This window comes from Chaetura pelagica, unplaced genomic scaffold, assembly GCF_000747805.2.
Source record: "Chaetura pelagica isolate M959 unplaced genomic scaffold, ChaPel_1.0 scaffold90, whole genome shotgun sequence".
In the NCBI taxonomy this organism is placed as follows: Eukaryota; Metazoa; Chordata; class Aves; order Apodiformes; family Apodidae; genus Chaetura; species Chaetura pelagica.
The window spans coordinates 4,420,982-4,432,225 of record NW_009953496.1 but is presented as its reverse complement, the minus strand read 5'-3'; the positions used below and the strand labels follow the sequence as shown (position 1 = coordinate 4,432,225).

The 11,244-nt window shown below is 38.2% G+C and overlaps 1 protein-coding gene across 1 annotated transcript in view; it reads left to right on the top strand.

Annotated features, from left to right (window-relative positions):
- The window catches only part of PTPRK (protein tyrosine phosphatase, receptor type, K), a 291,634-nt gene that overhangs the window by 136,860 nt on the left and 143,530 nt on the right, over positions 1–11,244 (top strand). Inside the window, exon 5 of the mRNA XM_009999118.1 lies at positions 9,169–9,462. Within this exon, the coding sequence (XP_009997420.1) occupies positions 9,169–9,462 (294 nt within the window). The remainder of the gene's footprint in view (positions 1–9,168; positions 9,463–11,244) is intronic.

The window sequence follows — 11,244 nt, the reverse complement described above, 5'->3', positions numbered from 1 at the left end:
TTTCATTCTTTCTCATCACTGACAGCATGTGGATACAAATGCAGAATGCAGTATTGCAAAATAACCCATTGCAAACCCTTGTAGAGTTGAGCTTAATTCTTTCATGGGAGGTACCAATTTTTGAAGATGGCATTAAATTTTGTTTTTAACCTGCTGGTTCCTGACAGTGAAGCAGATAAAATATTTCTTTCCAACAGCAATCTCTACATTGAGCTCTCAAGGGAGTTAGTGATACATGTGGATAAAGAAGTCATTGTGATAAAATCTTTGCCTGAGACATTTCTATAGATGACTCATTTATAGTGAGTTTTTTGTTGTGTTGTTGCTTTTTGTTGTTTTTTTTAAAGATTTGAATGTCTTCTCATTTTCTCATTACACGTGCCTCTTTTTCTTACACACTAATTTTTCTTGTAGTGTACTGCATAAATGTCTTAACACAATGCAATCTTCTTGACAAAATATGTTATACTCCTGTAATTTATTCCTAGAATAGTATGGCCTACTGTCATTCAATAAATAGGCATGTGTTCTGTTCATAAACTGTGTAGAGTGATGACATGCTCCAGTTTTTAGAGATACTTTATTTTTTTTACATTTTAACTGGGCATGATCTTAACCGTGTTTACTACTTCTGCTGACAATGCTAAAGCTGCACACTGTTCCTTTAAATAAAAGGAAGATAAAATGAATGCAGTGGTGTTTCAAATCAAGGTGAATAAAATGCCACAGTGATGCATGGGATATAAAATAACTATGCAGAAGTTAGCAGTTTTCACTGTCAAAATAATTCTTATTTCAGCACTTCAGGTGGTCAGTAACGGCCACCTCACTTAATTAGATACATTTTAGCTGTGTGAGCTTGCATTAGAGATACTTTATTTTTTTTACATTTTAACTGGGCATGATCTTAACCGTGTTTACTACTTCTGCTGACAATGCTAAAGCTGCACACTGTTCCTTTAAATAAAAGGAAGATAAAATGAATGCAGTGGTGTTTCAAATCAAGGTGAATAAAATGCCACAGTGATGCATGGGATATAAAATAACTATGCAGAAGTTAGCAGTTTTCACTGTCAAAATAATTCTTATTTCAGCACTTCAGGTGGTCAGTAACGGCCACCTCACTTAATTAGATACATTTTAGCTGTGTGAGCTTGCAGACTTTGTTATACTTATCACACAAATTTATGTTAGGCAGGTGCTCAAAGATAATCTGTAATTTGAGGTGAGCTTGTGACATAGTATCCCCGCTTGCAGACCTAAAATTAGAGATGATATTATGGTGAAATATGTCAGTAGCCTACCTAAGCCAGCATCACTACTCAATTTGCCATTTCTGTTTGTTGCTGTTTTCTCTCCACTAACTGCTTGTCTAGGTAATAAACTGTATCTCACTGTGTTATAGATATTTATTTTGAATGTTTGCTTAAAATAGATTATTTTCATTTTTCCATTTCAAGTAATAAAAGACAATGAAAATGGTCTTGCAGACTCTCTAACATGAGTTGGATAAATCACTTGTCACAACCTGGTCACTAAGCTATTGCTGAGAATGAGTTCTTTTGTTCCAGGAAACTAGTTCTCTTAATTAAAATATAACATTTTGTAGGTATTGTGTCTCAGCATCAGAAGTAGCCACTAGTGCCAGGTACTGAACAGTTGTGGTAAATTGTATTTTAAGTTCTCAAGAAAAACTGTTCCTGGAGACACAGGAATTAAATGTGCATAAGCGTCGTGAAAAAGAAAAAGAGCTGGAGAAAAAGCTTTGTGGCAGAATATTAGATCGCAGGCTGCTCAAATTTCTCCATGCAGCCACCATCACTTACGGTTGCAGGACAGCAGCTGAGATAAGTCTGGATTAGCTTTTGATTGTTTTTTGAAAAAAATATAAAGGCTTGTGACTATTTGGAACACTTTGCTGCACAAACCTACCGATTTCTACGTTATTTTCTACATTAAATCATTACATTGCATAATAAGTTGAAGTCAGGTGTTTGCCGGTGTTTGTCTTTGCTGCCTTAAGTATATTTTTGGGAGGAGGTGTTGTTAAATTGCATGGGCAGCAGAAACTCACAATATATGCTTCCTCCAAGTTGTCTGCAGAAAAGAAAGGTGGGAGCAATAGAAGCTTTTCAATCAGGAAAAAAATAGCATTGTAGAAAAATAAAGCAGGTGTTGAAATGGGTTAAACTTTATGAGCAGAGAGAAGTTTTTGACCATTGGGGAAAATGGGCAAAACAAACAAACAAAAAAATGTCTTGCAGAAACAGTAAATGAGTTTATGAACAAATTGAGAAGCAAAGCAATGGCTTAGGGAAATAGTAATTAAATATGAAGAATGTCCAAGGCTTGTGAGAACTCCAAAGGGCTTGCTGCTGGAAGGTTTTTGTTGTACAAATCTATAACCACTGTTTGTTCTTGGAGCACAGGAGGTGATTCTAAAAGTCCTCTGAGGTCTCTTGTGTGTTGAGTGCTACAGCTGGTTTAAGCAAGTGTGCCCTCCTGCAGCCTGTGTAATGTGTGCTGCATCCTGCTGTTTTTTTGCCTGCCACTGTGCCTGGCTATCGTTCAAGGTGAAACACAGGACCAAGCATGGGTTGGGCGGTGTTGGCTCGTGCCCAGCTGGTGGTGTGTAACCAATACAATCTACCTAACTGGAACAGTAGGAAGGTGGTAGACAAAAGTGTAATCCTTGAGGCAAAAAGAGTTTGGGAGCTGACAGGGAACTGAAATGGCTGTTATGGCAGCTGCCTCTCACTCCAACCCTTTCCTTTTCTGCAAGCAACCCTACAGCATCTGAAGACTTGCTTGAGCACCTGCTCCTTTTATGCTGATGTTTTTTTTTGTATCCATCATGGCTGTTGGGCAGGAGCAATCTGTAGCTAATGCATGGTGTGTCTGACCCAGAATGAGCTTATGCTTACTCTCCTCCTTTGCCACAATAATAAGATGGGCTACCCAGGTGAAAAAAATAAAGTACCACTATTATGGTGTGCAACCAATAGTCCTGTAAGCAAAAACCCTAACAACAGCATTTCTCTATTTAAGGATGCATGTGTGTCTAAATCTTTGGGTTGGTTAGTCAAGATTGTTCTGATGGAGCTTGTGTTTATTGGACCTCTCATGTGAATTCTTGGCTAGTGGTTAACAGGTCTAGAGATGTGTTCTTATTAATGCAGAAAAATTTAAGTTAGAAGAGTGATGGATTTTTAATCTTATTTTTTTCCCCATTCTCTTTGGAAGCCCAGTAGAGCACTCAACTCCCATTAATGAACTGTCATGAGTGTGTTAGGAAATCTCTTTGATGCATAGGGTGTTGGGGTTTTTATTTGTCTTCTGTGTGTTATACAACAAAACCATTAAGGACCTAACTAGTCAGTAGAGATGGCATGTATAGGGTGACAGACTGAGCTGTGAGTGTAGTCTGTCATGCAGAGAAAGTGAAAACAAGATCTTGTTGGAAAATTAAACCACAGAGGCTTTCTTTGACTCTTAAGATTCATGATACCTCTGCCATCAGTCAGATCTGTACTTTCAGCTTGGGATCCCTCAGTCCCCTGCATTAACCTGCTTTTTCTAACTCAATAGAAGAATTTCTCATCAGGCAAGTACTGCTTTCTGTAATGCTTCTTCGCTTCCTTGGTAAAGCCCCTTTTTGTGTTAATGTAGCTTTTGTTGGTGCTGAGGGCGACAAGTCTTGTCAGTCTGCTGTCAGCATAGAAGACAGCCAGGTGTCCTTCCAGGGCAGGCATAAGTTCAAAATAAACCTTTTTGTCTTAAATTCTGATTCCTTAATTATTATTATTTTTTTCTAGCAGAGCAGCACTTCCTAACCATTTTGGAGAGCTGAATGAAAATATTTCTAGTTCATATTGAAGAGATGCCATATGTGGAATGATTTTCCTAAAAATAAAAGGAAGTGACTATTTTTAGTGAAAATTTCCATGGTTTGTTTTTATGCCTAAACTTTACATAGCTCCTTTTCTGACCACCTTCATGACCACATACTTTATTTCAATTGTATTTCCTGAGAGCCTTACATATTGTTACCATCTTCTATTATTTCCCCTAACCTATAATTTATGAGTCATTCAGCCTTGACTGAAAACACTCAGAATGCAGAATTTCCTACAATATTACCAAGTATTGTTCTTCCGTTAAGATTCTTACTGTTGAATTTGTGGCTTAATGCCATATTTGAATTTAAGCTTTCAGTCACTGCTTCTTGTTAATTCTTTTTTTCCATTGGATTAACCAGCTTTCAAGACTGAGAATTTTGTTTCCTTGCAAGTACTTGACTACTGTAATTCTTTCTGCTTAAGCTCATACATTTTCTCTAACTGTTACACAAACGTTCCTCATTCTTCAGTTTTTCAATATTTTTTAAAATGTGTGAATCCTTAAAGCCATATGTAATCTTCCAGTACAGGAAGAGTACTGAAACAGTTATAGCTGAGGCAGGGGATTGGCAGCCCACTTCCCCACGCTGTTCTGGCTCCATGCCGTGGGTCTTCTGACGCAGCTTTGCCACAACATCTCCGTGTGCAATCTGGAACCCAGCAGCATGCTTTTGCACAGGGCCAGCTCCTGGCAAGCAGAGATTTTCCATGTGGCCTGTATGCCCTGGCCCCTTTGAGAAAGCTGGGGTGTCTCTGCACCCTTTAGGACCCTTGGTCCCAGGGAGCTTCATGTGGCAAAGATCGTGCTCTAGCTATATACCTAGCCAGTGTGAGTCAGGCACTGAACCTCACTTAGAAACCTGGAGTACTTAGAAGAGATGTGCAGACATATTTAAATGGCTTTGCAAGAAGGTTTCCTACAAGGAGAAATCGGTTTGATCTAGATGAGAGTGGAGTCAGTCTCAAGTCATTTGTGGAGGCACATCTGCTGTTCTCCCTGGAACATCCAATATTAGCTGTGTTTATGTGTATTTATTTATTTGTTTCTCTGAATTATGACAAAAATTGAAAGAAAATCTGTATTCATTTGATTTACCTGCTTTCTTAACAGTTTATGACACAGTTAACAGCTACTGATTTACATTTCTGGAGGGGTGAGGCTGAAGTTGGGCTTCTTTTAATAAATGAGTACTTTCTCATACCTGTAAAAATAAAGCTTTTTATGATTAATAGCAACCCATGTTGTATGTGAGTTAAAACTGTTGCTATCCATCAGCATACCAATTGTATAGCTTTGTGTCAGATATTTGACCAATGAACATGGTGTCACCAGAGGGAAAGCACACTGCGTGTGTGAGCGAAGGGAGCTCACAGGGTATCTATGTCTAGACGTGCCATATGAGGCAGGGATGGGACAGAGAGTTTCAAGAATGAAGGCATGTGTTTTATGCATACTAGTTACTGTACTAATAACACTGGTGACCTTTCCTGGTTGGTTTTTTTTCTGTTTATAAAGTCATAATTGCATACAATATTTAATATTAAGAATATAAAACAACTGCTTAACTGGATGAAGACGTATGGCTGGGGTTCATGCTGCATGCTTATTCTAGTCATTGGTGCCTAAATATCACAGTACCTTTAATATGTAATGTCATACATACTGATGTGAGCATAATGTACTGCTAGTAGCTCAGCAGAATGGGAACTTTGTACTGATGAAATGTCAGTCTTAATTTTTTATTAACTTGGCTGTGGGCATTTTATGTCAAAACTAGAACTGGCCAAATACTGCAAAATGCTATGCATGAAAATACTTTGTCTCGCAGATGTACAAGTGTTCTTTTTATATAGTACTTCAGAGATGTTAATGGCCATGTGTACTGCAAAGGATTAGTCAGATTTAACACTTTTAAACAGTGGCTAAAAACATATAGTCAGAAAATGAGTCAGTAATTAAACTGGTTACATTGGAAGCAATTCTAAAATTTGTGCTTAGCAAAGGAAGAAACCAAGCTCACCATGCAGGGTCTTCATTCAAACTGCTTAGTGTGAATGTCTTAAATACCTAGTGTAGTCGTGATTCTACTGATGAGTTTATAAACCATCTATGGGTTGAAAATTTTTTTCATAGAATGTTGTTTAGAAGCTTCATGGCTATTCACAAACGGTTCATGGCCAAGAAATGAGGAACTGTGCTCAAAGAAAGCTGCTTGCTAGGAATACCATGTGCCTTAGCCACATCAGCTCATAATCATTAAGGGAGGTGGTTTGTCTTCTGGCTGAAATATGGAGTAAAATTCTCCAGTTTGGTTGCAGCGACCAGGGCAGTGGGGGGGTGGAGGGATGTCTCTGTGCTACCTGACCTGGCTGTGGCTGGGTGTGACTGGAAGCTACAAAATGCCTTTGAGTAGAGAACATCTGCAGGCAGAGTACCTGACAGAGCCAGGCAGGAGAGGGGCTGGTGTGAAGGGTAACTGGTGAATCTCGGCTTCCTGCAACACTGCCTCTGAGCCAGGCTCTTGCCTCCAAAGCTGTCACTTGTCTTGGCTAAAGCTGTTATTTTTATATTGTTTATAAAACAGACCAAGTTTTGGAGTGGATTATTTTCTTTGGGGATCTCTCATCTCTTTTTTTTTTTTTTTTCCCCCCTCATATAAGAGCCTTTATATTTTTGGTGTCCTATCTTCTCAGGACACTGCAAAACAGTGTTTTTTGCTGTTAGGTAGGTGCAGATTGGTGGAGTGAAAAGCCAGCAATAATAGCTCCTTGAAGGATGGCAATTGTGTTTAAAAACTCACTGAAAGAGGACTACTGTTGCACGTGTGACATTTGCTATGAGAGTGGCAACCAACTCATTAATAAGGGCTTAGTTCTGTCTTACAGTTATCAAGAGGAGTTTTTAAACCATAGAAGTTTCAGGTTGCTGTATATATAAAAGGAAATTATGTGATTTGAAATTATAATTGGGAAATATTTGATGGATCCAGTTGCAGAATAATGAATTAGTATAATTAATAGAAAGTTAATTGGGTAACATCAGAAAAGTTTATCATGGTATATTGGGATTGCATGCTTCAGTTAATACTTAGTGTACTTTTGGGATTTCTGGTTGCACCTCACCTCTGGTTTTGATAGTATATTGTATTATGAAGAATATTAATAAAGCTGCAGAACAATTACTTGTTCATTTGCTAACTGATTAAAATTCATACATAATTTATTGGAACTGGGAGAGACTTTATAAATAAGTCTCCTTGTCCTCAAGAGCTTAAAAAAAAAAAGCATATGCTAATATAAGAATATGCTTTACCTCTTAACATAAAAATTTAATATGCAATGGTATATTAGTCTCATTAATGGGAGGTTTTATTTGTGATAATTGTGCACTTAATCAAAGTGTGTATTTCTAACCATAGCCTTATGTTTTAGAGGTTTATAACTTGGAGTTGGTAGTGCATCATGCTCATCAACGTTTATGTTTTCTTCCCTAATATGCACTGACCTTAGAATTCATTAGTTTGACATTTAATATGTTAGTTCCACAGCAAATAAAATGCCATCATTAGCCCGGCTGCATTTCTGTTCTTTGATGTAGGTAGGGATCTGAATTAGTTCATATGCACATTTCTTGCAAAAAAGGAGTAAAACATGTTAATAATTAATGGAGATACTTTGTAGAGTTTTGTATATCCTGAAGCTGAAATGGGAGCACTTTAGAGTGTTCATCTTTTCACTTTGGGAGAAGAAATTGGGCTGTGCTTGCCACTGGTATGGGAGGTACACAGATTCCCTGGAGTCCAAACTGAGTGACTTGAGATGTAGCTAATTTAGAAAAAAGTCCGCAAGAAATAATTTTGTACCAAAATGTAGGAAACCTGGTTACTTACAGAGGTGGTAAATACACTGCTGAGAGCCAGCTCTGGTATCCTTAGAGGAAACTTTACTGCTGGACTTGAGAACCAGGGAGTTGTTAGCTGAATCTCCCCATGCAGGAAGAGTGGGATGTTAGAGGAGGTCTGGGGTGCCCTCTGCCAGCCCCTCCATCAGCACCACCTCCTTCACAGGTTCTGTTGGTGACATTGGTGGGGTCATTCCTGTGAGGCAGAATATGTGCAATGCTTCTGTGTCTTAACTTCTCTTGTGCAGAGGGGTCAGGGGAGTGGGAATGAGAAGCTCCCCCCTCTCCGGAAAACTTATGGTCTGGGGTTAAATGTTATTTTTTATGTAATAGCCATGAGATCCCCTCTACTTGCTCCGAGTTGCTGCATTGTTAGTTCTGCACGGCTGCTGTGTGAAACCCCTGTGTGCATTGAATTTAGCATTGTTGCCTAATTAACTGAAACAAATGAGCTGAAATATGAGCCATCTGGAATGAAAATGAACCTTCCATGTTTATCAGTGGCTTCATTTTATTAGAAAAGTGCAGGTTGGTTGTGATTTGTTTCTTAAACTAAATCACACTGAGACAAGTTGCTGCTTCTCTACATAAACACTTCTCAGGGTAAGGGGGAATCTCACCTCCCAGTTTGGTCCATCATTGCTTTTCATTTTGCAACTTTGTTGCAAAGCTGGTAAGAACAGGAAAGACCATAGGCAATGTTTGTACTATTGTTTGCATTTCTAAATCAGTAGTACGTTAATGAAGAGTAAAACAATATTATACATTATAGTATCCGTCACCATTTTGTCATTCTGAGACTTTTGCGCAGTTCAGAGTACTCTGAATTCCTGTAAGAGGCATCTGTATCTTTTACCCCAACTGCATCTGGTGGATTTAAAGTGAACTGCAATGATACTCATTTTTAAGAATATTCTGTGCAGTGCTAGTGTGTCAACTATAGCAACTATTTCTTAATAAAAAGGATATGCATGGCTTCTGTCAACAAAAGCAAATCACTTATGTTTATGAAAATCTCAAGTTATTGCCATAGTAAACCATATAAATGAGCATGAACCCAGATATTTTTCAGAAAAAATGTTGAAAAGTAGCAATATATAAATCAGATAGGATTTTGTGGTCCCTAGCTGAGACTTTTAAATGGAAAAAATAGCATTGGGCAGATGCCAGTGATGCGCCACTTGCTTCCATCTGCTGAAATTCTCCTCAGCTCTTCTTTGTTGATGTCAGTTTGATTTTACTTCCGAGTTTTGAATTCTTTGCTGACCAAAACCTGAGAACTTTCTGTGGAAAGAGCCCTCTTCAATGGCTTTCCAGCTTTTGTTTTGTCACTGACTTGTTTGTTTGGGTTTTTTGTGTCCCCTCCAGAGCCTCCTCGGCCAATAGCCCCCCCACAGCTGCTGGGTGTTGGGCCCACGTACTTGCTCATTCAGCTGAATGCCAATTCCATCATTGGGGATGGACCCATTATCCTGAAGGAAGTGGAGTACCGAATGACATCTGGGACCTGGACTGAAACCCATGCTGTCAATGCGCCGACTTACAAGCTCTGGCACTTGGACCCTGACACGGAATATGAGATTCGGGTCCTGCTCACCAGACCAGGCGAAGGTGGGACTGGACAGCCAGGACCACCACTCATCACCAGGACCAAATGTGCAGGTGAGTGTGTCTTTGAAATAAAACCAAGCAAAACTATTTAATTATTTAATTGTTTGGCAGGTTTGGCTCTAATTAACATGCAACAGAACTTAAGGTTTCCCTTGGCACTCACAGGATCTCCAAGTTTCTGGGCCAATATGGATTTGCTATGTCCCTTGCTTTGCCTGGTCACTCTCTAGGTTGCTATTTGCTAACCCTGGGAGATAGGTTAGGAGGTGAGATGTTAGAAAGCTAAGAAAGCCTTTCACTTCTCATGCAAGGAAGAAGACATCATTTCTGGAAAGGGGAAACCACCTGTTTTTTACCCTTAATATTTTCACTTACACTTTAAGTAAACTTGCACATAAAGGCACTTACATAGAACAAGAATGTGCTTAAGACATAGAATTAAAAAAAAAACAAACAATCAAACCCAGTATTTTTGGGCATTTTTTTTCCTTTTTTCAAGTGTATCTGCATGGCTTGCCAGAATCTCTGACAACGCCTAAAATACAGTAGCAAATACTAGTAGAATGTTTTCTTTTCTCCATTTCTTGACCTGCCATCACCAAAATCACATGCTGCTGAACCTTGCATTCTGCTTCTACTTTTCTGAGTCACCCTGCGAGGCCAGCACCAAGAAAATTAAGCACTGCCAACTCGTGTTATATGCTGTTCCTTCTAAAGCTACTTAATTTTTTTTTAAATCTGAGCTTTCATAAGAAGAAAGATAATGCCTGTGTCTTACAGTTGAAGAGGAGAAAAATTATACGTTTGAATATCAGACTGGGAGGCAAATAAGTGGAAATTAAATTGTGGGGTTTTTTCCTCATCTCAGGTTTTTTAGGGCCTTGCTTACAATATTTTGAAGTTTGCACTATATTAGATTTAGCAGAGTGCTGATAACAGTCTATTCAAAGCTGCACTAAAATAGCAAGAAAGAGGAGCTGCAGTTGCAGATTTCCATGTGTTGTGGATATGTATGCATATATAAAATGGAAATATAACTTAAATACTTTTTCACAAGTTTGCAAGACACCTCAATGGAACAGCTATGTAAGATCTTTTGTAGCATTGGATGACCACTTGCTTACTTAAGGAATAGGGTTAGAGTCTGGATTACAAGCCAGGACTTGGAATGCACTAAGTCAGTAGGTATAAATCCCAGAAAATCAGTCTTTTTTTAAATGGAGCTTAGTATTCGCAGAAGCAGAAGAACACAGCTGGAACAAGACTAAGCTGAAGGCTTTTTTTTTTTTTTTTTTTTTTAAATTTGTGATCTCATTTATAATATAGTCTGGTTTTCCTATGAAGTAAAAAGATCTGTGTGTCCATCTTGGTTAAGATGACAGTTGTTGAGATCTAAGGCAGGTTAAATAATTGATTTATTGCATTGAATTGACTTAGACATTGTTCTGAAAGAACAGAGATATGAAAAGAGCTTCTGTTTTAAAGAGGTTGAGCTGAAACAAACAGGTCCCAAATTTTCCATTTCTTTTTCCCAATGCTTGAAAAAAATAGATTTTCTGTTATTCAGTGTGTGACAGACTGAAGCTTTTTAATGGGAGAAGAAAACAAAAGAAATAATGAGTTATGTGATATATTTTTATTAGCCAGCTAAGGGAAAGAATGTTATTGTGGGTGTAATTTTATTTTTAATTTGTTTTTAACTTAATTAACACTCGCATATAGGCATGAAAGTTGTGGCTGGCTTGAGACTAATTTTCAACCCTGTTTAGTCCACTGTGAAGTGAACCGGATAAAAAAAATAATTTAAAAGAAAAATCTGAATTTCTGTGACAG